Below are 27,849 nucleotides of genomic sequence, written 5' to 3' on the forward strand. Positions count from 1 at the left end.
GTGTTTTTTAATACAACTCTGAAGGAGAGAGATTCCAGATATTGGTATTCCAGAACAAGGGATTTTTAATGCTGAAGCACAGATCTTGGGTCTTCAGGGGATGTTTAGGTAAGGACACATTATTGGGTCAGGAGGACCCAGTGTCTGTGTGGGAGGTGAGGGGAGACCTCAGAGATGGGCTGCTTTGCAAAACACTTGGACACTTCCCCTGAGGCAGCACCCATTTGAGCAGCACAGGGAGCCATTGAGTGTGTTTGAGCAGTAAAAGGACTTAGGAATCTTATTCTGGAAATATGGTCTGTGGATAAATGGGTAGAAACTAGTGGTGAGGGAGCAACTCTTACACTCATTGAGAAAGAGGAAATGGAGGGAATGGAGAAGAGATGCAAAATTTTGAATACCAAAGGCAATGAAGATGGAAGAGGGACCTCTGGATTTTAAGCCTGAGGGAAGATAGCATGAACTTAAGAAAAGGCAATCAGTAGGAGGTTATTGAAAGAAGAGAGGGATGTAAGCATATGGGATGCACACAAGTATGTGTATATGTTCACATGTGTATAACACATATACGTACACATTTATTCTAACACAAATAATTTGCTGGTATGTTCTCATCTTTTGTAGGTCTTTTCTTCTCCCCTTTCTCATGGTCCTTTCTCCTAGTCAAATAGCTTTTTCTTAGTGTTATGAGAATTACTTTATTAAAAAAAAGCAAGACAAAACTCTTGTACATGATACTTTTGATTCTATTCAACTAATCAGTGAGACTTGTTGCAAGTTCATCCTGACATTATGCACTTTTCCAGGAGGAGGTCCATTTCCTTGGACTGGCTTTTAGAGAATAATGTTGGCTCTGACTGGATTGCAGGCAACAAGATCTCCAGAAGGCCACCACAAGAGCAGGTGTTTCTCTGGCCACTGTTATTTTCAACCCTCTCAGGGCTGACGTCAACAATTCACACTTCTCATTATTGTTGGCTTTGGTTTCTGCAAAGCGGTACCTGGTTAGCCTGTAGTTTCAGATGCATCTTCAGAATCATTAGGGTGTTTACACTCAGAATTGCTTAAAAATAGATTTCCGTGTGTGCGTATTTATCTCAATACCTGTCTGTATTTGTAGGAGCTGACAGACACCCCAGTGCAGTTATTTCTATTTCTGAACACAGTGTTAGGGGGAAAATATCTACAATGGAAAACACTGTAGGAAGGAGACTGGGGACCACAAGGAAAGTCTTTAGACATATTGGAATGCCCAAGGACTAGGGTTGCTCCTCGAAAACAGTTTTTACCAAATGGTGTAGTGAGGCTAGGGGCCTGACATGTAAGAAGCTGGAATATGCACTAGTGGTGCACAGACTGAACCTCTTGGCCTGGTTTTCTCTTGGTTATCCAATTACAGTTGACCTTTGAACACGTGGAGTCTAAGGGTGCTAACAGTTGAATATCCCTGTATAAATTTTGATTCCCCAAAACCTTAATTATTAAAGGGCGTACTATTGATAAGAAGCCTTACTGAGAGCATAAAGAGTTGATTAACATATCTTTTGTTGTAAGTTATATGTATTACATACTGTATTCTTATACTAAAGTAAGCAAGAGAAGAGAAAATATTTAAAAAATCATAAGGAAGGGAAAATACATTTACACTATTTATTTTTAAAATCCACATAGAATGGGCCTGCACAGTTCAAACTCATGTTGTTCAGGGCCAATTGTATTACTAAACAGACAACTTCCGGAAGGGTAATTTTACTGAAAACTTCACATGTGGAATATTGTGCTCAATTCTGTAAGGCGTGTATTTCTGGGATGGGTCCTGCCCGTGAGGAGCTTTTGCATTATTTGTGGCTGCACACCCATCTGTTACCAACACTCCCAAGTGCTTCTCCTAACTAGAAGGTATTTTGCTCATTGAATGAATCATTTTAGGTAGAAAACTGTTAATTTCACCACAAAAGAATTGGGAAAGTCTTCTCTGATCCGTACTGTTGCATGCTGGGAGTCAAGTTCCAACAGTTCTTCTTGAGGAAAGGGGTTGTTGAGCTCACCATGAGACTTCCCTGAGGAGCTGCAACCCGCTTTGGGTTCCTTCAGGGCACTTACTAATCAAGCGAGTTCAATGCCTTTATTTCCATGTATCTTAGAGTCATCTGCTCAGCCTTGGCATCCCAAGAATCCTGCTTTCAAAGTAAAAAGCAAGCAAGCTGTATTCAGGGAAGAACTGGGGAGAGGGAGGCAGGGGACAGGAAAGGGCGCAGATCACATGATTTGGAACTTTGGAAACAGACAAACAAACGAACAAAAACACTCCTCACCTATGAATGACTGCCTCCCCTCTCTCTCCTCCCTCAACACTTTCAGGAAGTGAGCACACAAAGTGGGGACCAGGAAGTTAGCACTCTGTTACTTAACAGCAGGAGTGGCTACAGTATTGACCTTTGAGCTCCTCTGAGCCTGGCAGGCTATCTGACTGAGCTACAGGTCATCCCCTCCTTTGCAAGCTGACAGCTGAAGCATTTTGGTCCTGGTTTCCCACTAACAAGGGACATTGTAAATCATTGCGTAGCAGGAAAATTATACCTCGAATGTTAATGCCTGATTTTTAAGTCATCTGACTAAAATCAAGAGAAGAGGGATCATAAATCGAACCCCAGCATCTCTACATTAGCGGCTAGCAAGGAGTTAAAGACCTGTGTGTACGCGGCAGTCTCAATTGAATTGCCAAATTGCTAAACCTAGCGTTCTCATATTAGATAATGTGTAATAAAAGACAGCTGTTGCCAGCATATGCTGTTCATTACACACCAGTGCCTCATTCATGAGTTTTCGTACCGTCGCTACCGCCCTGAGAAGAGACTCCGGAGGGCAGGCTGGGAGTAGAGACTCCTCAGTGAGGTCCCAGAGCAGGGCCGCTCCCGTTGGGGAAAGGGCTGCAGGGAAAACATTTTCCCAAGTGTCAGGCCTCTGATAAGACCTCAGGCAGACTTCTTTGCACTTAGGCAGGAAGTTTTGTGTGAGAGCAAGTTTGAACCCTGAGAACATTCCTTTCCAAATCACCTGTTTCTGACAGCCCAGATCAAAAGCAAGCAGTCTCTGTATCAAGAAGTGGCACGTGTCAGGGAATTAGATGGTGTCTATTTTATTTAAATTGTTTTCCTTATTTAAAGGTTAGGTCTCTAAAACAGGCTCCTTGGCAACCCAGAGTGGAAACTAATTTATAATTTGGTTTAGTCTGACTTTTGGGTGTGTCATTGATAACCCGAATCAGGCAGTCCACAAGAATTGAGTACCCGCTTTGCCTCTAATTTTCATTTTCAATAAGTCAATTAGCTAGATAGAAAGGGTAGCAAGAGAAAGGCGGGGAGATTTCCTTCTCTTATTACACATCATCTAACATGAGAATGCTAGGTTTAGCAATTTGGCAATTCAATTAAGACTGCTGAGTAACCAAAGTTCTTTAACCCCTCGCTAGCCACCGATATAATGATGCCTGGGGTTGAGTTTATGATCCCTCTTCTTTAGGTCTTGGAGTTGTCATGTGGATTTAAAAAAAAAATCTTAAATTTGATCTATCTAGAATGATTTTTTTTTAAAATTTATTTAGAAGGTAGGTTGAGGGTGGACCAGATGAAATCTTGAGGTTCCTATCAATGCTATGACTAATCTGCTAAATAATAGCAAGAGTCGTATTTTTAAATATAAACCCTGGTTATGGTTATAGATGACATAGATATGACCTATCTAAGTAATTTATAATTTCAAGTAAGGATAAAAGCCAATGAGATGCAAATAGTAAAAGCAGATTAAGAAAATGAGAATAACAAGGTGAAGATTGAGCATGCTTGGGAGTATCGTTTCCTACTCTCTTCCACCAGCAGTTAGCCTACTACGCAGCTTAATGGTCCCCACTCTTGTTGTTGATATTTCCCAGGACAAAATTAGGCTGAGATGAACCATGCACATTGTTGTAGCTCTTCCACAGTCAGTCCTTATACTTATAAATTGAAAATAAATACTTTGCAGCAACTCAAGACAATCTTTTTGGGTCTGAGCCTTCCTATTGCTACTGCAGGATGACATAAATGATTTGAGGTCTTGAACTGACACAAAAGAAAAATGTAGTTAATTTACATCAACTTGGTGGGAATACACCAGCGCTCCATTACATTAACTTTACTGACCAACAACCAAATTCTGCCCTAACACCGAGCCTTCCAGAAAATGTGTCAGAATGTTGGCACCCGGAACTACTACGTAATTCCAATTCCTTACAGGGCTGTGGGCTTCTCTCCTCAGAAATGCCTTAAAGAGGATTTATTTTGTGCATTAATTCCTTCTATGCGTTTTTCTCCTTCCAGTTTTTATCCTCTATTTTATTTGTATTTGTGTAGACTCACTATGTATTGATCTCCTGAAAGTTTATGTTAAGTTGACAGTTAAGCATCATGGGTAAGCTTGGAGCATGAGTGTTTTTGTTTAGGGCCCCAGACCAACACTTGAAAAAAGGCTAATTAGCATTTGTTAGTTCCTCAACAAATGAACAAAATACACACAGAAACTCACTTGATCACTTAGAAAAACTAGATGCCACCTTTTATTAGCTTTTCCTCAGTTACAATGGTTGACAGTATTTTGGAATTTTATGCGTATATGATCTCCTTCCAAAACATAAAGTAAAGGTGATATTCTTTATGCCATTTATAGCATCCCAGGGTTCCTTTTTTCTCCTTTGGCTGGAAATCTCACCGCACTCTTCCAAAACTATTACAAAAAATAAATCATAAACAGAATTGAGGTTTTGTGTGTTTGGCTTTACTTGGTTTGTATTTCTGCATATGAATCGGTTCTTTAGAAAATACTTTAACCTGCTTTTAAAAAGAACATTTTAAAGTAACTATAAACGCAGTCATTTCATTAGAATCTCCAAAAAACTATTAAGTATTTGGGCTTTGCATGTCATTCCCGGGTGTTATTTTTCTTTGGATTTCAATGTGATTATAAATTGCTATGGTTAATCTCTCAGTCTATTTTTAATACAGATTAGATATGAAGTTCTTTTGGGAAGCTTTGGAGTGTTGCCACATTACACTGACTCTTGCCACAGCGTATTATTATCAGAGCTTTTTTTAATCTTTTAAACAGAATGCTTTGCCAGCTTTCCTTTACTACCACTAAAGAATGGAAATTACTGCCTTTACCTTCTTTGAGCTGAGCCAAAGAAGGTGATAAAGAACAAAGTTCTTTGTGACTTAGAACATTTACAGATCTGTCTTAAGGAGCTTTTGGTAATGATGTGCTTGTATTTTTCAGCTCGCTTTGATGAGATCAAGTTCATTGGGTGACTTTGCCTGGTCTCAAAGGTAAAGATATTCATTTATTGTTTTGGTTTCTCACCAACATATTTAGGGACACAGCTCTCCAGACTTATTTACACACACACACACACACACACACACACACACACACACACTTACAATACTACAATTTACATAAATGTCAGCTATTTTAAATTGTGGCTGTTTTTTATTTTCAATAAGTATGTGACAAATATGATACTTTGCTCTTTGTGCATTGTTTTTTAAAACTTTTTATATATTTTATTACAGAAAGCTTGTTACTGTGGAGAAGCAGGATAATGGAACCTTTGGATTTGAAATTCAGGTGGGCAGTTTTCAAACTTTTCATAGACAGTGGCTCCAGTAGTGTCATGATATTTGCAAAGAAAGAATGAAGTAAGGGTTAGAGGATGATGGGAGACTGTGATTTTTATTCAGTGTGTGGTTATTTTGGCAGTTCTTAGTGTCTTTGGTACCATCTAGGAAAGAAAACATTGAAACACATAAACTAAAACCCCTGAGACTTGCTCAACTCCTTGTTCTTAGTTGCTTCAGTCTCCATGAAAGTCTGAGGCTGAGCAGAAATGCTCAACCAGATCTTTTTATTTTATCCTTATTGTTGAAAGTATTACATATGTTCCATGGCAGGTCTTAAATAGGAGAGTGAACAACTCTTCATAGATGTGTATTTTGAATATTTGCATGTCTGCCGTGTTTGCATAATGATTGTTATACTACATGTCAGATTTTAAATCTATACTTTGATTCTTAAGAAATACTTGAAAACATATATACTTGTACATGTAGACAGCATGCATATATAACTCCTACTACATTTTGAAAAAAATTATTTTATGACAAATTTGTCCTTTTATATTAATGATGACACTGTATAATTATTTGAAATACTTAAAAACATTGCTCTGTTTGTGTAGTGCTTCATACTCTGAGAAATTTTTAAGTTTATAGGTTTCTATGTAATAGCCTAAAAACTTTAATTCTTATTTGTTGCCTGCTTTTTAAATGGCCATATTTGTAAAGACAATGAGTTAGGGCAAATGAAGTCTAATGCAATTAAGTACAGTAGTAACTTAAGTATTCATTGTGTGTTTTTTCCATTATACTTTTGTGGTTCTTTTAGATGCATTTGCACAATCACATTCTTATAATGCACATCATCTTTTAGGTCTTAGCTTTGGTGCTGCTTTCAGAGAACGTTGGTGACTTTCCACAATTGGAAAGTCAGTGTGTATTTTAAGATAAGGAACAGGAAGCTGCTAAGTAAAGCATGCTTTATGGATAAAGAAACAAAACGGAGCTCTGTCTTTAATGAACATGAAGAGGCTGTAGGAGAACAGAAGATACCTTCTGCGTTCTGCCCTCTTCTATTTTAAAACTTGGGGAAATCTATAATTCGTCCATTAGTACTATGCTTCTAAAAGCAGTCGTATGCTTTCTCCCCATTCACACAAAGCAACTCCTGTTATATTGCAGAGAATGTATGTTTTATGATTGCTTATTTTTAAATGAGAATTATGCACAAGGATGTGCAGCCATTGCTACTGAAAGCAGGACCAGTGGCTACTCATGTACCCTTATTTAAAGTGACAAATAGAAAATTTTTGTCATGCTTCTATGATATGTCACTGGCCCCATGTGTGTCCCCCATGCCATAAACACACATTCTATGTGGAGCAAGCGTCATTAGTAGACCACAGGCTACAGCACCATGAACCTTTGTAGCTCTACATAAGCTAATGGCTTCACTTCTGAACCGGAGCACCTATGTGTCATCTCAGTACTGCAGGAACCCGCTCCTCTGCACATTCTTTTTGGGTGTATATGCTTTCCATTACCATCTCCATGTCGTCTCTCTTCTCTAGTACTTGCAGGATTTGCATATTCATTGAATAGAGGAAATGCTGTGGGAACTTTGTGAAGACCGGACAGAACCTCATGTGCTCATAATGTTAACACCTATGTGGGTCCTGGTCTACGAAGGGAAGGGGTGGTTAGAAGAGAACAACTTCATTGTCCTCTCTGGTTTTCCATGGTTGCTACTCACATGCTGCTAATGAGAATCATAGAGTGTGATAGGAACATAGAGTTTAGATTCAGGTACACCTGCCTTATGGGGGTTTTAGGAATTTCAAATGAAGTAACGCATACAAAATACTTAGTAATGTATTTGTACCGGCAGAAGATCAGCAAATGACAAGTGTTAGAATGAAGGTCATTGGGTATGAGAAAGGGCAATGTGACTTTTGTGTCTCTAAAGATTGGGAGAGAGAGAGAGAGAGAGAGAGAGAGAGAGAGAGAGAGAGAGAGAGAGAGAGAGAGAGAGAGAGATTCAACAGTTATTTCTTCCAATAACTTTGGGACCTCTGCCTTTTCTTCCCTATCTCTAACCCACAATTTTTACATCAGTTGGCAAACATTTCTCCTTCACTGCACTCACTTTGATCCCTGGATCTGGAGGGCATATTCTCACTGCTAACAGAGTTGGTATAACAGTGGTTTCCAAATGGAGTGTCTATGGTTCTTATACCAGAAAGGTCTGGGCTGGAAAGGTCTGGCTGTGGCAAGACTTCCTGGCAGAAAAACTGTTAAAGGGTCTCTTACAGAGATGACCTCTAAAGGTCTCTTTTACCTTAAGTTATGGGAATTCTAATGCCTTCTTGAGTGAATAGAACCTTACATTTTAACAAAGTCAAATTTCTACAAGTTGCCTGCACATGACTATTTTCTCGTTCTAGAGCTCCTGAGTCTATAAAATAAGAAGGAATGAGCCATGGCCAATGCGACTCAGTTGGTTAAGCATTGTTCCCTGCACTGAAAGGTTTGATTCCCAGTCAGGGCACATACACAGTTGCAGGTTTGATCCCAGGTAGAGATGCATATGGGAGACAATCAGTTGATGTTTCTCTCTCACATCAATGTTTCTCCCTTTCTTCCTCTCCATTCCTCTCTTTTTAAAATTAATAAAAACAACATCATATATTTTTGTAAATGAGAAGGGTCCAGCTGGTGTGGCTCAGTGGTTTAGTGTCAACCCAGGAACCAGAGGTCACTGGTTAGATTCCCACTCAGGGCATGTGCCTGGGTTGCAGGCTTGATCCCCTGTAAGGGGTATGCAGGAAATAGTCAATTGTTGTTTCTATCTCTCTATTCTTTTCCCTTCCTCTCTTCTTAAAAAAACAAATAAAAACATATTAAAAATAAGAAGGAATACTCATCAGACATTAATTCCTTCATAAGAAGGCAGTTCTGGAATGTGGTTTAATTTTAGGAATCAGAATGGTGATTTTGAGTCTAAAAATAAATAAATAAATGGAACTAGACTTCATAACTTACGTGTGTTGGCCTATAAGTCATCTAGCAAACATGTATCCAGTGCTCAAGGTACAATCTGAAAAACAAAAACAAACTGCTCTTGCCAAATTTTGAGCAAGATGTGAAGCATAACTTTTTCTAATTTGGTTGGGTGACTAATGAACCAGTGATTATTCAAGACAGGTGTACCAGCAAGTGCTCAGAAATGAAAGTGGTTGAGTTAATTATAGTACTTTTGAATTAATGCAGGGCAGATTGTCATTATTTGCAGAACCCTACAGTAAAAGAACTATTGTTGGCATATTTCCATTGTTGGACATGGACTGTTTTGTTGACTCCTGTATCGGTATGGAGTATTTTAGCATGGGAGATTTTTATGGATCTTTCTCTTTGCTCTTGGCCACCATTTTTAAAAATCCCATTTGGGAAATGAGAAACTTAATTTTCCTCAAGAAATATGCCATAATGATAGCATTAGGTGGTCTCTTAGGCCTGAAAATATTAAAGCTTGAGCCAGTTTAATCCCACTTTTTTTTCTCTAGGCAGACTTTTTCTTTTAAATTAAATTAAATTAATTAATTTATTTTTATTTTATTTATTTATTTTTTTAATGAATGGGGTTGGTTGAAGATTATCTGGGAGGATTACACAATTGGTATATTTGATTCAATTTATATTCAGGAAAGCCTTTTCAAATTGTTCTTTGCATTTACCATTATACCACTTAAGACATCTGACACCATTTTATTTTTTGACAAACAGACGTTGAGTTTTTGGAGTAGTAATTATGTCTCACTTGAATTTTTGCAGACTTACAGGCTCCAGAACCAGAACACCTGCGCCTCAGAGCAGTGCACTCTGATCTGCAAAATCCAGGAGGGCAGCCCAGCGCACTGTGCAGGCCTGCAAACCGGTAAGTTACAACTTTGCTCATGTTGAGAATTATTTAAATAGCAAGAAGAGAAAACTGGTAGTGAAGGTCAGGACAGTACTGTTGCCTTGGATTTTCTTAGTGCTTTTATGTTGCTAAGGTTTGAGGCTTGCTTGTTTTTCTTTGTTTGCATGTCAGGAAGGATTATTTAATCCACCACATTAACACTCTTTTTTTTTTTTTTTTCTTGGCATCTCCCAGGTGATGTCCTTGCAAATATCAATGGTGTGGGCACCGAAGGCTTTACCCACAAGCAAGTTGTTGACCTGATCAGATCGTCAGGAAACGTGCTAACGTAACTATCCATCTGCTTCTCATGGGGCTTCAGAAATGCTACATTCTCTCATAATGCCTGTTAAGTGAATGAATAGACTTATTGTTCAGGTTCATAAGAAGGGAGGCAGTGCACCATAGCTTTGGAACTGGGTACAGCCGTTTTTATCAGTTCCTTTTGTTTTTCAAGGTTTCTTCAAACTTGAACATGTTTGATAGCCCAAACATCCAAGTGGGAGGGAGAGCATTTTAAAAAATAACATTAAATTCAATTAAACTGGCACTTATTTTCCTTGGACTGACAAAAAATTATCCAATTTCCATAGCTGATATAATCTTGTTATTAGAACAAATAAAAGGTCTGAATGGTTGAGTTTTTCATCTTATACCACAAGCCAATAGTTTTTCTCATCGAGTGTTCTATTTGGAAGGAAGAACCAAGTCTGACAGCCCTTCCCACCCTACACACACACACACACACACACACACACACACACACACACTCACCCCTGCTACTATTCCAAACTTACTAATGGTACACTGGTCTCCCTATTGGAGATTTAATTTATTTTTTTCGACTATGCCATCTGTAGGACCTAATAAAACTTTAGTATTTAGTTAAAAGATGGAATTCACTCATTTGTTAAAATGATATTTCTTGAGCAAATACTGTGTTTTCAGTACTGTGATAGGCTCAGGAAATATGGAAGGAGATGGATAAGAAAAACCTCCAAAAATTATTTTTGGTATTTAATTATCCATAACTGCTATGAAGCAAGTACAATAAGGAATGGGTTAGAACATTGAGTAAGAGGGCTGATACTTTAGCTTAAGTGTTTAAATTGGTCCTTTCTGAGGAGGTGGACTTTGAGCTAAGACCTAAATGAAGAGAAGGATGATTATATGAATTCTTCATGAGAGCATTTAAGGTGAAGAGAGAGGTCTCTTAGTTGTCAAAATGGGCTTGGCACGTCCAAGGAAGAGAAAGAAAGACAGTGTAATTGGTGGTTGGTGAATTAGAGGGAATATAATAAGGGATGAAGGCAGGGAGTTGGGCCCTGGCAAGTGTGCTCAGGAGTTACTAGATCATTGGCTCATGTATTGAAGGGTCATGGGTTCGATTCCCAGTCAAGGGTTGCAAGTTTAATTCTTGGCTCCTGTTGGGGCTTATGCCAGAGGCAACTGATGGATGTGTCACTCTCACACTGATGTCTGCCTCTCTCTCTTCATCTCCCTCTTCCCCACCCTCCCTTCTACCCTCTCTAAAAATCAATGGGAAAAATTTCTTTGGATGCAGTTAACAACAAAGACAGGGAGTTGGCCGGGGGCAGAGTATGGGTCTATGAACCAGGCTAGCTAGTTTAGGATTTATTCTGGTTATGTTAGATCCTATATTTTCTCATTTCTTCTCCACAACCACCTCATGAGGTTAGTTTTATTCCTATTTATAGGTGAAGTGAACTGAGACTGAAATGAGGTTTAGTTAAGATCAACCATCTAGTAAGTCACGGGGCTGGGATTTGACCACCTGCTCTGGATGCCGAGATCTCTTCTCTTCAGTCACAGCATAGCTGCTCATTGTAAGCTGCCAATAGAAAATCCACCGGCCTCTCTTCAGTGATGGTGGTCTAAAACTTCAAAGGATGGTTTGGGTGTGTCTAGTAGTTTTGGAAAATGCCTGCTGGTGAGACAGGACCAAGTCTAACTGCCTGCATTTTCTCTTGGATCCTATATGGTTTCTGCCTTGCAGATTCAAGCTTCTCTTCACCCAAACTCATAGGATCCATAGAGTTGGACTCAGTGCTCTATAAGCACCAGAAGATTGTTCTTAACTAAACCTCGTGTAAGCCTCAGGAAATATCTAAGGAGTAATGGCTGGAGACAATGGGAAAGCCAGAGATCAGGAAAATGATAGTCTATACGAATACTGAAGAGAGCAGCCAATCCAGGCCTGAGGTTTTGGACATAGACAATCTGTTGCTTGGACAGGTCAGATTGACATTAAAAATTCCAATGGAACAGATCCACAGGGATCCTCACAATTGCTCACAATCAAGACTGCTCTAATGAGGCAGCAAATAATGTCTTGGCTTGCTATCATCTCATTATTGTGGGTATGATGCTATTAGAAATTGAGGAAAATTGATCTCCACCTTTAATGCTAGTATTTTACCACTAGAGGCCTGGTGCACAAAATTTGTGCACTGAGGGAGTGGGGCTCCTCAGTCTGGCCTGTGCCCTCTCATAGTTCAGGATACCCCAGGAATAGGGCCTAAGATGGAACTCCCTCTCGCAGCCCAGAGCTCTCACATTCCAGGACCCCTTGTTCCTCACCACCTGCCTGCTGTGGAGGTGGAAGATGCTCACGTCACCTCTGCTGTGCTCACCAGCCATGATCCTGGCTTCTGGCTGAGCAGGGGTCAGGAGAGGAGTGTGGCTCAACCAGAAGCTGGGCTCATTGCTTCTTGGCATTGGCCCTGCCCCCCCAACCCACTGGTGCTGGGGGGTGGGGGTGGGTTTGCAATCTGGAACTAAGCCAGCTGGGGGAGGGGCTGTGGGAGGTTGAGACACTATGGTAGCACCCTGTCCGGCCTCTGTGGAGGCTCCAGGCCTGTGCTGCCCCCTCTCCCACTGCCTCTGCAGAAGGGGGTCGTGGGTTTCACCATGGTTGGCCATGGTGGAACAGATTCCCTGCCCCACCGCTGTTCACTGGTCATTCCGGAAGGTTGTTCGGCTGTCCGGCTGTCCGGTCTAATTAGCATATTACTCTTTTATTATTATAGATGCCTTGAAAAATTCTTGCATCTTTAAAGAGTTACAGTTTATTTATCAGAAGGAATTTGAACCAATACTTTAAAGATGTTTAGGTCTGTGACTCAGACATAAAACTTTTATTCAGATTGATGGCTTAATGGTGAAAATAAAGGCCTTAACTTGTGCCCACAACACAAATCAAATCACTCAGGATAGAACAAGTCTTTTTATTTTAATAAAGATATAGGGAGAAATAACACCATTAAGTAGATAATTCTAGGATTAAAGTTGTGAGCTTAAAAGGTTTTGTGATGAGAGAGTCAGATGAAGGTTACTAACTGATAGTAGTTCTGGTTTTCTTTGTTCTAGTTCCAAAGTTAAGACAATTTACAGAAATAAAAGCTCCTGACACCTTAGTGAGGAAAAGATTTTTCCCTTTCAAGGAATAGCATGTTGATGCCACTGTTTGAAATTCTTATTGTTATTCTCATTGCTTGCTATTCTTATTGCTATATTCCTCATGCTTAGCGTGGTGTCCAAAGTCTGGTACATTGTAGATGTCCAATAAATATTCACCAAATGTTCGAGGCGATTCAGCTAGACTCCACAAGAATAGATCCTAGTAGAAAACAACCACCATTGCCATACAGGGGCTTCTACAAAATGAGCTACAATTTACAAATTAACAAAAATCTTTCAGTCACCCTTTCCAGGGGAGTTATTTTTGTTTGTTTGCTTTTCCCCATTTTCTTTCTCTGAATGTTGTTAGATTTGAAGTCAGTCCAGATACTTTTAGTGCAGGAGAATCTTAATGTTTATGTTGCCTTTTAAGGAGTCTGAGTTTAAATTGTAGTACTTCGTAAGGATGGTACTTGTTTGAATGAATCACTCATGCTCTTCTCCTCCCCCCCCCCCTTTTTTCTTAAAACAGGATAGAGACTCTTAATGGAACAGCAATTCTCAAGAAAGCCGAGCTTGAAGCAAAGCTGCAAGTTTTAAAGGTAATTTAATTTAATACAGTGAGGAACATTTTTCATCCTTGAATGTGTGAGTGGTAGAATGAAGATCTATTTGAGGAATTGAGATAGCCCTTGAGGATGAAATGTCATGATGAGTCTAAAAGGCTGAATTATCAAGAGCCAGACAATTGGCTTCGCAGGAATATTAAATTTCACAAACCAGCGCAAATCATTTCCTTCCTCCTTCTGTGTGTCTATGAGGCTCAGAAAGGCAACAGGGAGGAACATCAATTAAAGAGCATTTCATTAATGCACCTTTCTCTCTTGATTTACATTTTGTATGGGGTAGGTGAGGGGGAACAAAGAAGGAGAAGCCGGTCTGTCATTTTCCCAAGTTCTGTGTGTCTGTGTACAGAGGGCCTGGAAGTTTTGCTTCCTCTGCATCCTTCCATTCTGCCTCATTCTTACCATAGAAATAATCTCCCTGCACTCCTTTGGCTGTCCTTGAATCTGTCTTCACTGGCAAGCACACTATCAACTTTGAATAGGAAAAAATAAAGCTTTTAGGAGATAGTGCACAGTGCAGGGTGTTCAGTGAAAGTTTCTGGTATGGCTCTTTGAAGGACTAAAAAGTCTTAGGAGACTGGAGGAGTTCTGCCAGGCCATAAAGCTCAGACCCTCACTCATGTACACCTGGGTCAGAGCCCTGTAGACCCCAGCCGGTTCCAAGGACCTCTGCATCCAGGGCTGCTGCCCTCTGAGCAGGGATCGCAGGGTTTGCTGCAGACAGTCTGCTCACTTGGGTTTTGTATAGCAATAGCTGCCATTTGCTAGTTTTCTTTATGACGTATGCACTTCTAAATTATTGAGCCCATTAATTATTATTAATTACTATTCACTCCATTGAGGGTGGAGTTACTATACAATATTTATATTTTATGTTGTACACCCTTCCCCCACATATAATTAATCAACAAGACCTGTTTTCTTTGCCAACATCTTGCTATTTTGCTTATTCCTGTTATTTTTAAAATCATTTTGTAAATTCTTTGGCAAAATAATTCTGTTTATATTTTCATAGAAATTGAATTGCATTTATAGAATAAATAAAATCAATTGACATCTTTATGGTTTTTACTTTTCTTATTTCAAGCACAGTTGAATAATTGGAGGTAAAGGGACAAATCTTTATCTACAAATAAATTTATAACTATACAGAAAACTCTAAGGGAATCTATAAACATTTTATTAGAATAAAGGGAGATTGGCAAGACTATTGGATTTAAAAACCAATAACAATAAGTTAAAATCTTTTAATATTAAAATATATTTATTAAGAAAGAAAAATTAGTAGGTACTTAAGAATAAATATAACATATAATTGCATGAATAAATTATAAAATGTTTTTGAAATAAATTACAGATTCTATAAATCTTTGTTAGATTTATCATTTTATAATTTATGGTTTTGTTTCTATATTTTTTTTACTTAAAATGAATATTTTGATTTTGATTAAAGTATAGATATGTAAAATAACATTTCTTATGCTGTCACTATATTCAAACACCTTCTAAACTATAGATTTCTAATAAATTATCTATAGATTTTTGGGGACTTTCTATGAAGATAATAACTATCTGTTAAGAATGACATTCAGTTCTTTTTCTTAGTAACTAGGTCCTGCAATATCATGGTGAATAGAAACTATAATTGTGGGGATCCTTGTTTTGTTTTTGACTTTAAAGGGAATTTTTTGTCTCTTTCATGTCAGGAATAAGCTCTCTATGAATATACTTTTCAGGTTAAAGAGGCTCCCTTCAATACCAAGTTTGCTAGTAGTTTTTATAGGGATGGTATATTAAACTTTACCAAATACCTGTTTTTGCACTTATTAGGATGGTCATTTCATTTTTTTATTTTAAAAAAATCTGTCAGTATGAGTGACATTTAAAGGTTTTCTAATGTAAAGCCACCCTTGAATTTATAAAACAAACCAAATCTGATTCATAATTTATAATAATTCTTTATAAACTTATAAATTTGATTTGCTAACATTTTCTTAAGGATATTTGAAGGTAGCTTCACTTTTCAGATAGAATGGCCTATCCGCGGCCCGCCCCCCCCCCCCCCCCCCCCCCCCCCCCCCCCGCCACCGCCAATGCCCCTCCAGCTGTTCTTTCTTTAGTTTTGGTATCACATTTACTGGCCTCTTAGCATGAGCTAGGGAACATGTCCCATTTTTGTTCTCTGTAGAATATTTGTAACATTATCTGAACCATCAGGGCTAGAAGTTCTTTTTTTTGGTAGAAATATTTTTAAATTGTTTCAGTTTCTTTATTAGTTATAAACTACTCAGGCTTTCTGTTTTAATTTTGTCAAATTATCTTTTTGTTAATAAAGTCTTTAAATAATTGCATGAAGTTTTTAATACAAATTTATTCTCGTGTTTTTTTTCTTTCTTCTTTTCTATCACAACTGATCATGTCCCCATTTTTACTTGTACCACTTTCTATGCTTTCTCATCTTTTTATTTCTTGGTAATTTTCTAGAGGATTTTTGAGTCTTTTAAAAAATATGAGTATTTCAGCCGAGACCGGATTGGCTCAATGGATAGAGCGTCGGCTTGGGGACTGAGGGGTCCCGGGTTCGATTCTGGTCAAGGGCATGTACCTTGGTTGCGGGCATATCCCCAGTAGGGGGCGTGCAAGAGGCAGCTGATTGATGACTCTCTCATCGATGTTTCTAACTCTCTATATGTCTCCCTTCCTCTCTGTACAAAATCAATAAAATATATTTAATAAAAAAATGAGTATTTCAATTTGTGCCAATTTGTTATCTTTTGCTGATTGCTTTTAAGCTGTTCTTTTGACTTTACCAATCTATAGTTTCACCTCAATGTGATTGCATCTGGGTTCATTTCTAAATATAAACTGTGTAGAACTTAGAACTTGAGTGCCCTTTCCATCTAAATGGTCTTTAGTTTTAGAAAACTATCAGCTTGATATCTTTGAATAGATAGTTGACCCTTAAACAACGTGGATTTGAACTGCATGGATTCACTTACTAATACACATGGATTATTTTTCTTCTTGTAGTCAGGCGATGCAAACTTATGGCTTCTTTAAATACAATACTCTAAACTTATTTTCGCTTCCTTATGATTTTCCTAACATTTTTTTTATCGAGTTTACTTTATTGTAAGAATACAGTATATGACACATATAACATACAAAATAAGTGTTAATCAACTATTTATCCTATTGGAAAGGCTTCCAGCCAATAGTAGACTATCAGTAATTAAGTTTGGGGAGTCAGAAGTTATATGCAGATGCTTTACTATGTAGGTGTGTGTGTCGGGGGGAGGTTCCACATTGTTCAAGGGTCAACCGTATCTTTTTATCTTTTATTTTTTTTAATTTTTTTATTTATTTATTTTTTTTTACCATTCCCTGGATTGTCTTGTGGAGTTCCGTTCCATATTTTTGAGTCCCTTGATTTGCCTTTCAGGCTGCCTACGTGCTCTTTCATATTTTGTATTATTTAACTTTTTTAATGTTCTTTTTGAATTCCTTAGTAACAGCCTCAGTAATGCTGTCTGTTTTCCATACAGAATGTGTTCTTTCTATTAAAATTTAATTTTTTGTTCTCAAGTAGCTCTTTTTTATTTTGATCAATTCTTGTTCCTTTTTGTTTCAAATTTCTTCTTCTTAGCACATTGATATCATTTATCTCCCTGAAGATTACCAATATCTTCATTTTAAACCCTTTTTGGACACTTTCTATTTTCATTTTACTTGGAGAGCCTCCTTATGCTGATGATCAGTGTTGTTGTCCTTTTTACTGAACTGCAGCGGGTGTTTTGAAATGCAGATTGCCTACTTCCCTTGCCTGGTGGCCTCTCCTTCTGTTCAGTGTGATAGCTGGGCAGTTGCCTCCACGATACATATCAAAGCTGCCAACCCAGGGCCAGGTCTGGCAGCTAGGAGGCCTTCCCTGGAGGGTCAGTGTATGGCGTGGCTTAGGTCCTGAGGCTGCGTTCATGTGTTCCTGCCCCGCTAGGTGCAAGCTCTACCTGAGCCATCGCCACCATTGGACCCTTTCCCCAGCCTCCTTTGCATGGGGTGGAGCTTCAGCCAAGGTTCTTTTCTCAGGCGGGAAACTTGTTTTTGTCCTGTGCCACTTAAGTGTACTTAAACTATGTATCACCCTAAGATCCACATTCCTAGTACCTCTTTCTGATTCTTCACATCCAGCCGGACTTTGGGTTCATTCCTGCTTACTTCTTGTATGTCTGTTCCTTTTCTCAACTTGAAATGATAAAATTTCCAGTTCATCTTTTGAGCCAGAAGTTTCTCGGGTATGACCTTTAACCAGGGTCAGGCTGGCTTCCCCTCACAGGATGACATTTAGCATGTAAGGGTGCATTCTGTTTCATCAAAGACTGTGTTTTCAGGGATTCCCTTTCTTATGACCTATGATTCACAGTTTAACATGAAAATGATACATCCAATGGGCTAATGGGGGGAGTTACTTTTTAATCTAGTTCTGTCATTGACTGGATTTGTAGTCTTTGGGAAATATTTTGCTATATCGAACCTTTATTTTCTAATCTGTGACATATTTGGACAGTTGGGAAAATTAAATAGCAGGTTATCCACAAAAGCACTATAAAGTAGTAAAGTGCCATGAAAATAGTTAACTGACATGAGTGTCTCATGTAGACTGAAAACATTGGAAATATGTCCAACCCAAACTATTTAATCTGTGATAGTTGAGTGTTGTTTCAGGGAGTTGCTAGTTTACATGCCCATTCAATCCATATGCATTGAGCTGTTGCTATGTGAGGCACTGACCTGGGGATGTGGCCCGGTATAGTTATATCTATAGTGAGGGAATGTGGCCCGGTATAGTTAAATCTCCCATGTGCTTTGTCTTTTAATGGTGAGAGATTAAATTGGTGCAAATATACAACTGTGATGCTAATAGCAACCAGATACAGGCTCCGAGGAAAATAGGGAAGCTTAGATATAGGCTAAAAACTGAGTCACTGAGATGTATCTGCTCTTTACCCTGGTATTTCCTTGGTTTAAGTGATGACATACTTAGGTGACTGGGCCAGATCAACAGATTAGATATTTTAAAACTTTTATATATATTTTTTAAAACGTCCAGGATGTAGCAAGCCCTGACTTTGTATTTCTGGATATCTAGGTGCAGAAATACAACTTCCTCTTCTCTCTATTTGGTTTTGACTGTCACGCCAGCTTCATGTTCCCCTACTAGACTCTTACTTTGCAGGAGATAAGCCTCCTGAAGAAAAAAGAAAGAGGGTGGGCATATAGGCCAGATCTTTTTAGTTCTATACTCCTTGGTTCCATAATTCTGACCGGAGGTGTGACTGATGAGAGGTGTACACAGATAACAGCTGTGATTCAGGTAGCCCAGCAGTCTTAGAGCCATATGGACTACATTATAATACAGAAAGAACAGGAAGTTGATGGCTTGAATTTTTCAATATTATATTTGCAATCATAGGATTGCTACTAAGTGTTATCAGGGATTGGAAAATCCTACCCAGCGATTGTTTAGGCCCAGAATTGAGGAACCGGCCATTTTCCCTTAAGCATTTAATGACATTCTTGTATTTTATTATTTTCATTCCTTTAGGCCTTCCCCTTTCAAATGTGCTTCTTTTTCTCTTCAGTTTTAGACTTTATCTGACCTTCCCAGATTGTGTCAAGTGAAGGACCCCTTCTCAGGTGTCCAGAGGCAAAGCTGAGCTGTGTCTGCCTGCTGGGCTGGCTGTGAGGCCCTCAAATGGCAAAGGAAGGGGTGGGGTAGAGAACAAAGAGGAGAGAGAATGAGCCTTTGATGGTGTCTTGCCAAATGCTTTCGCCTGGTTAGCTTTCAATTCCCATCACCTCAGCCCAGTCCTGGGCTGGTCCAAGCCTCCACTGCCACCTTGATCATCACATCAGCCACTCCATTCCCACCTTGGGCCACTGCTCTTAGGTGCTGGGCAGCAGGGGAAGGAAGGAGTTAAAAAGTCAGGGTGCTAAGCAGTCTTTTAAGTTTAGCCTTCCAAGGAAGCCTTTCAGAACAGGTAGACTTCCTCTTTTTGGTGCAGAAAATAAGAAGCTGTCCAGTAGAAAAGACAGCTTTTTATTTTCCAAGAAGTTTCAGTGTGCCAGGTTTAAAGAATGATGATGGTATTTATTGAACAATTACTAAGATCTAACATCTCACGTCTATTAACTTCTTTAACCTGCATGACAATCCCAGTGTTTAGGTTCTATTATTAGCTTCATCCTGCATGTGGGAGAAGCCTAGAATATAAGTCCCTGTATAAACAGATATTACATGGACACAGACCTAAGCAATCTGGTCCTATGACATTTATTTAAAGTAAAAATATACAAATGTCATTGTTTCTATTGTCTATTGCTTTTATTGTTCCTATTGAAATGATGTCATGGTTTCAACTTCTTGGTGCTATTCAGATATTTCTTGAGGAAGTAGTTTTCCCAATATCTTCCTTTTATACAGAAAAACATCTTTCAAATGAACAAGGGAGGTTATTAGTGCCAGAAAGAAAGGGGGGAAAAATTAGTCACAAATCTCAACACCTAGGAGTAAATTGCTATTTCACTGGGGTTTCCTAATATTAGCACTTTTTTTTTCTTTTTTCTCAGCAAACCTTAAAGAAGAAATGGGTGGAGCTCAGAACTCTGCAGTTACAGGAACAGCGCCTGCTTTATGGTAAATGTGATTTCCTGTTCAGAAACCACACTAACATTTCATCCTTTTAGCATTTCTGCCTTTAAGTTGCTTAAGATTATCATCATTATAAGAAAAAAATTGTGTAGCATGGATAATGAATACTACAATAGTTTGTATTTCTTTGGAGTGACCTATGTATTTGGAGGAGGGATAAGTCAAGGCACATCCTTCATATACATAACAAATGCACATCCAAGCATGCATATACCCACCTGCATGCACATGCTTTCATGAGGCACCTGGATATGTTAGAAGAGCAGTAGGAACGATGGCCTGATTTCAGCAGATGAGTGAAATTCCTGAGAACGTCCATGGCTCAGGGGCTGTGCAGTTCCCAGAAACTCCGGAGGCTGGAATGGTAGCACACTCTTTGTGTAGAGCTCCTATCACTTGTTCATATTGTATAGGTAACATTAATGCAGAGATACTCCCCTTTATGACCTCCAAGACAGAAATTTGAATGATAATAATAATAGTAACATCATTATTCTTGCCTTTGTGTACATTGTAAAGGGAAGGAATGAGTTTAAAATTTGTCGATTTACAATTTGCTATGTGACTTGTGTGACCCGAAGAACTTGTCTGTATAAAGAATTCATTGAAAGCACTAGCAGAGTGGGTGTGAAAGGTAGGTTATATTTCCTTCAGATAATACCAAGTCTAAAGTCTCTATTTATAGCCTAGATATCTGTCAAAAATTATAATTTCTTTATAAAAAAAGTACTTTTAATTTTTAATTAGGCACTAACTTTACGTTGAAGTTGTTTTTGATAAAAAGTTTGTATGAGTTACTTCTATTTTTTAAGTATTTAACTTAATATTTTAAAACAATCATAACAGATTTTTGGGGGGTCTGGAGATTACTAGCAAGACAGGTACAGAATTTAGCTACCTATTGGGTTTCTGTAGACCCGAAGGTTTGGGAAACCTTTGCCTTCGCTTTTGGAGCATTCTGGAGTAGAGATGGGATTTGTCTTAGATTTCTATAGGAATGGCTTTGTGGACACAAGATCCTTAGGTAAGAATCAAGGAGACTGAATCCTCATAAGGCCATTGTTGTAAAAATTTTTTGAGAGTTGAAGGAGTTCTTTTTACTTTTTCTCACCTAGAATAAATATTCAGGGAATGAAATTCTATAAAGCAATTGTTCTCTAATCAAAGCATTGCAAAATGAAATAAAGTCTGTTGTATTAGCAAAAAGAAAAGAATTATGATTAATCACTCACTGAGGGCTGGCCATACTTAACCTTGCAGATCAAAAGGAAAAATAAACAGTCTCCTTTTATATTGTCAACCAAGGACAAAGGAGAGAGCAGTAGAGATAATAAACGAATGCAAAGTGAAACCATTTCTGAATGTCAATGTTCTATTGCTTCTCTTTTTCTTTTTCTTTTTTAATCTTTTAAAAATATTTTTATGATTTCAGAGAGAAAGGGAGAGGGAAAGAAAGACAGAAATATCAATGATGAGAGAGAATCACTGATTGGCTGCCTCCTGCATTCCCCCCCACCTTGCTGGGAGCTGAGCCTGCAACCTAGGCATGTGCCCTTGACCAGAAACTGAACCTTGACCTCCTGGTTCATAGGTCAGTGCTTAACCACTGAGCCATCCCAGCTGGGCTCTACTGTTTTTCTTGAAGTACTAACCATCTAATTAAAGTCATCCCTTGGCATCCATGGGAAATTGTTTCTAGGACACACCCTATGGTTACCAAAATTCAAGATGTCCAAGTAGCATTCCATTAAATGCTACAGTATTTTCATACAACTTATATTTCCATGTAAGGCTACAAAATGGTACGCTATATTTCATTCTTGTGGATTCAGTGTAATGCTTGGTGCCATGGAAAATTTAAATTTTGCTTTTTGAAACTTTCTGGAATTATTATTTTTCTCAAATATTTTAGATCAGTGATTGGTTGAATCTAGGGGGCTGATGTATGTCTTTCTCAGGCTGGTATTACAGACAATCTGCTTTCTTTTCACATTAAAGCAGCCAGTATAGAAGCAAGGGGGGTGGGACAGGATATTGGTACGTGAATAAAATTTGAGTTTGGGTAGCCCAGATGTAGATTATAAAAGGTTGATGAAAAAAATTCAGCTAAGCAGATAAAACTCAATTCCTTCAAATGAGTTATTACTTACTAGTAGCCCTGTGCATGAATCTGTGCACCACTAGCTCTCTGTGGGGTCTGGCTGCTCTATGCCTGCTGCCCAGAGGCTCTCTGATGCTTAGAGGCCCATCCATGACTGGGTATGGAACACCTGCCTCATTGCCAGGGTGATGACACCAGTGTTCTGCACCCTGGGCTGTCCAGAGGCCCATCGGAGCCTGGGTGCTGGATGCTTGCCCTGTTGCTGCAGTGACAAAGTAAGCATTCCATCAGGCTGCTCACACTGCCCTCTCTCAGCAGCCACCCCGCCGCGCCCCTCTCCCCCCCCGCCCGCCCCCCCAAGGTCTGGAGGACTCTGGTGGTAAGAGGACTGGGAGCTGCCATCTTGTGGCTATGGGCGCTGCCATATTTATGACAGAGTGACACATAATTTGCATATTATCCTTTTATTAGATAGGATTTGAGGACAAAGCTATTTTCTGGGTACAGAACCATTTCAGAACATTTACGTATTATAGCATTCTAATATGAAACTTGGAATACTGAGACTGGACAATATCCTTTTTGCCTTAAAAACCCTTGACTTCTTTATAATGAGCCTACAGATGCAGGTGTTTTTTTTTTTAATCAAATTTAAAATATATATATATTTTATTAAATTTTTACAGAGAAGAAGAGAGAGGGATAGAGAGTTAGAAACATTGATGAGAGAGAATCATTGATCAGCTGCCTCTTGTACACCCCCTACTGTGGATGTGCCTGCAACCAAGGTACATGCCCTTGACCGGAATCGAACCTGGGACCTTTCAGTCAGCAGGCCGACATGCTATCCACTGAGCCAAACTGGTTTCGGCTAGATGCAGGTTTTATAACTGTGTTTCCACTACATGTCAGATAATGCTATTATAAGTTTGTAATCACTAAAAAAAGGACAGTAGTTAAACATAAGAGGAACTAAATGGAGAAAATCTATAAGATAGCATTTCTCCAAGTATATTCCTTAAAGCTCCATTTCTTTATCAATAATTTTAATAAAAGGTTGCAGAGTCATTTCAGTTTAAAGATTATCCTTTCAAAAGTTCACAAGTCATGCTGGCATGCTGTCGCATGAATAGTACTTGTTCTCATATGAAGAATCTGGTTTAAATGTATTTGATCTGGCCTTACTCTTTTCGTGACCATGAACCTTTTTACATGGCAGGTAGGCCATGGGCAGCTACAATAGTTTTGGAAATCCTACTATAAGGTTTATCAAATTACCTTATAACCAGCCATTTATTCATGCAAGTCAAGGCTCAGTGAAAAATATTATTTACCCTTGTAGGGGTGTCAAACTCAATCAGAGAAGGGGCCAAAATCTAAAATCCAGCCTAAATCGCGGGCCGAATGGTTTACTGAACAGTCATAAACTGTCATTGTGATGGAAACGCAGCGGAGTGCAGTGATGACAGCGTGGTGCGGGCCACATTGCAAGGCCTGGCGGGACGGATTTGGCCCGCGGGCCTTGTGTTTGACACATGTGCTTGGTGTCTTTACTTGTGGGGTGTGATAATGCTCAGATCCATTTCACAGTAGACTTTGTTTTCTGCATTCTAGGTGATGCAGCTAACTGCCCAAGTTTGGAAAACATGGACATAGATGAATCTGTTTTGTTTGGAATCCTGCCCGGGGCAGGCTCAGCCCTCCCGGACCGGAACCGATTATCCAGTGAGAGCAGCTGTAAGAGCTGGCTGAGCTCCGTGACAATGGACAGCGAGGACGGCTACCAGACGTGTGTGTCTGAGGACTCGAGCAAGGGAGCCTTCAGCAGGCAGACAAGCACCGATGACGAGTGCTTTGTCCTCAGGGATGGGGACGATTTTCTGAAGAAGTCCTCTTCCAGGCACCGGAGCATCAGCACCGCCAGCAGTGGGTCCATGTCTCCCATGTGGGAGAGCAACTTCTCAAGCATGTTTGGGACTCTGCCCCGAAAAAGCAGAAGGGGGAGCGTCCGGAAACAACTCTTGAAATTCATCCCTGGCCTCCACCGCCCTGTGGAAGAGGAAGAGAGTCGCTTTTGATGGGTTGGGATGCCCCTTCCTATGAGCGTATTTCGTAAATATTTCTGGACTTGTTTAGATCAACTCCACCCAGCTTAGTGGGAAAGTGCAAATGAATTGCAAAACTGACATCCCATTTTATGGCAATAGTGACCTTTATTTAAATTTTTTTCTATTGTGTCCCCCTCCACCCCCCTTGCTTCTTAATGTTTTAACTTAGAACAGCTGAAGTTCTAAGCAGACAGTAAGGGAATAAAGTTGTAAGTTAGATAATATAACAAATTAACACAAATACTTGCTCATGCTAATGCTGCCTGTGAAGGCAAGAGTAATATTTATTTTTTAGGCTATCCATGTGGAAAATTGAGAACTTTGGAGTCCATTGTAAATAAAAGAGTGACAATATAATTATTTGGAATGCCTTCTGTAGGTAAATAAGAAGGTATCAAAACTTGATGTTAGTTTAGGCTCAGTAATCTCTGGGGAGGCTTAAAAATAGGCAATTTTGAAGTTTCTGTTGAAATCTCTGAAGGATTATAAACAAAGATGACCATCAGCCATTTTTCACATCTACAGTGATGGTAAAATGGGAAGTATAAGATTTAATATGAGGGTTTAAGTTTCATGAGACTCATGGAATGATATTGTCTAAAGTGGGTACTGAGAAAGATTATAATAAGTTTGTTTGTTTTTTATAGGCAGCCTAAACAAAATAGGTGGAAATGTTATTCTTACTTGATTCATTTTTTATTCCATCTAATATTGAACTGGCAAGATTTTATAGCTTTGTAATTTTTTTAACAAATCTAAAATTTAAAAAAAATCTATATTCAAGAAAAGGATTTTCCTCCTGTAGATTTTTTCCATACCACTCCTTACATTATGTTATATATTTTAAATAGTTATTGCCATGGCACTCTTTAGCCTATTTGTTACATTAGTATCATATTATGTCTAGCCATTCAATCGCTTTTTTATTCAATGCCTATTAAAGTTCATAATTTTTTTATTCTCATGATATAGCTGCTCACTGCCTCTATTCTAGCAATATAATATAATATTCCAGCAATATAATAAGTAGCCCTTAATGATTTTAAGGTGTGTGTGTGTATGTTTGGGAGAAATAGAGTCATTTGATAGTTGACTTTGAGTGGGAAATCTACATTCAAATAAACTGAGGGAAGAATCAATCATTTGAGTAAAAAACAGAGGAGAGGGTAAGGAAGCCTGCAGGTTAAAATAATAATAATAATAAAATAAAAGTGATCTCTAATTGAGACCTGATCTCTATTAATTCTTTGAACTCAGAAACATACAGTGGACAGTACTTGAGAATCACTCACACGAAAAGTAGAGTGCAGCATGTTTCACAGAGACAATAGCAATCTTGCCTACATCTCCAGACTGCCTAGAAGATTAAAAATGGCTTCCATGCGATCCCTGACATGACCCTGGAGGTAAGTGTTAGACATGCCCTCAGAAGCAGGAATTTGCAGACGTTCCCATCGGCAGAGGCAGGGCTGACGTTGGAAGCCAGTTCTTCCTGTCTCTCACCTATCATTATAGTCTCCCTAGAGGTTGTTTACCCTTTTGCTGGTTTTGTGTAGTTATTTTATCACCACAGAACACAGGAGGGTACACTCTCCCTCCAAGAATATATAAAACGTGCAATTGTAGCTACTGCATGGACAAAGAGACTGTTTTTGGTGAACAGGAAAACAAACACCTATCGATATTTAGGGTGATTCTCCTGGGCTGCATTAGCAAGTTTTCAGATATAGGCACATTTGTAACTGCATGGTTAGCAATACATTTCTTTCCAACAGGGGCTAGCAAATGGGTTGTGATTCAACTGATAGAGCTTACTCCTTATCATAGACTAGAATTATCACGTCAAAGATCTGCTTACACAAATGCATTTCCTGTTAATCCTATTTCACAGAGTTCAGCAGAAAGAATTATCACATTTATTTGAGGAAAGATGACTAGTCTTCTGCGGTGCGAGCCGTGTTTTGAGAACCGCCATGGGTCATCTGGAAAAGCAGACCCAAGGTCGTTCGCTTTGCTTGTGGCTTTCAGTGTTAAGTTTAGTGCAGACCTTCCTCCTCACAGTCAGCCACCCCCACGAAAAGGCACCAGGAAGGAACAGAGCAAGTCGCACTGTAGTCTGTGATAAGACGAATTAGAGTCAAGAGTCAGTTCTGGAAAAAAAGGAAAGCAGCTTTTAACCAGAGTACAGGAAGGGAGGGTATGACATGGTATGTGTGTTCACATGTTGTAAGAAAGCTAGCTGCTGTTTAGTGGAAACGTGGGTAAATTTCTCAAAACATAGCTTTTCAAACTGCGTGTGACCTTAGTAGGGCTTTAGATTTCATTTCCCTGCTTAGACACAAAATGACTCACTTTGATGTAATTTACTAAGAAAAGGGTTGAAAAGTGGTTTGTTTGTTTTTTAACCCCAAACTTGTCAAATATGTAATATTGGTGATTAGCATTAATTGACAATTTGTTATGAAAATGCATTTTCTAGTGTGCATTGATAAGCCATAATTTGAATCAAGCATATTGAGAATTTTGTTGTTACGTCGTTAAAGGAACACCGCCATGTCAAAAAGTTGGAAATTATATTTTTGAAATAAAATTTTATTCATCACTTTCTACTTTATATACCTTTATATCTTAGTTGCATGATGCAAACAGTATTAAAAATTCTAGTTTGTACTAAAGAAGTCAAACATAGACACAGTTTATGTGTTCGGATTATAAAGTATAAGTATTTACGGATGTACTAGAGGCCAGGTACATGAAATTCGTGCACAGGGAGAGGGTGCTCCTCAGCCTAGCCTGAACCTTCTCCAATCTGGGACTCCTCAGAGGATGCCTGACTGCCCATTTAGGCCACGTTCAAGTGGGACTGGGCCTAAACAGGCATTTGGACATCCCTCTTACAATCCAGGACTGCTGGCTCCCAACTGCTCACCTGCCTGCCTTCCTGATTGCCCCAACTGCTTCTGCCTGCCAGCCTGATTACCCCCTAACCATTCCCCCGTCAGCCTGATTGATGCCTAACTGCTCCCCTGCCAACCTGTTTGCCCCTAATTGCTTGCCCCTTGCAGGCCTGGTCACCTCTAACAGCCTTCCCCTGAAGGCCTGGTCCCTCACAACTGCTTTTTCCTGCAGGCCTGGGTCTCCCCCAATTGCCCTTCCCTGAAGGCCCAGTCACTCGCAACTTCTCTTCTCTGCCAGCCTGGTTCCTCCCAACTGCCTTCCCTTGCAGGTCTGGTCCCTCTCAACTGCCCTCCCCTGCTGGCCATCTTGTGGAGGCCATGT

The 27,849-nt window shown here is 39.2% G+C and overlaps 1 protein-coding gene across 4 annotated transcripts in view; it reads left to right on the forward strand.

Annotated features, from left to right (window-relative positions):
• The window catches only part of LOC118709645 (cytohesin 1 interacting protein), a 71,229-nt gene extending 44,045 nt beyond the window's left edge, over positions 1–27,184 (forward strand). For 3 of the 4 annotated variants that reach the window (XM_045575329.1, XM_045575330.1, XM_036421890.2), the window contains 7 exons: positions 5,311–5,360; positions 5,607–5,661; positions 9,480–9,582; positions 9,802–9,895; positions 13,559–13,628; positions 20,280–20,346; positions 24,077–27,184. In XM_045575329.1, coding sequence (XP_045431285.1) covers positions 5,311–5,360; positions 5,607–5,661; positions 9,480–9,582; positions 9,802–9,895; positions 13,559–13,628; positions 20,280–20,346; positions 24,077–24,540 — 903 coding nt within the window. In that variant the 3' untranslated portion in view covers positions 24,541–27,184. The remainder of the gene's footprint in view (positions 1–5,310; positions 5,361–5,606; positions 5,662–9,479; positions 9,583–9,801; positions 9,896–13,558; positions 13,629–20,279; positions 20,347–24,076) is intronic. The other variant, XM_045575328.1, reaches the window with a different exon arrangement.
• The last annotated feature ends 665 nt before the right edge of the window (positions 27,185–27,849 follow it).

This window comes from Pipistrellus kuhlii, unplaced genomic scaffold (genome assembly GCF_014108245.1).
Source record: "Pipistrellus kuhlii isolate mPipKuh1 unplaced genomic scaffold, mPipKuh1.p scaffold_m20_p_7, whole genome shotgun sequence".
In the NCBI taxonomy this organism is placed as follows: Eukaryota; Metazoa; Chordata; class Mammalia; order Chiroptera; family Vespertilionidae; genus Pipistrellus; species Pipistrellus kuhlii.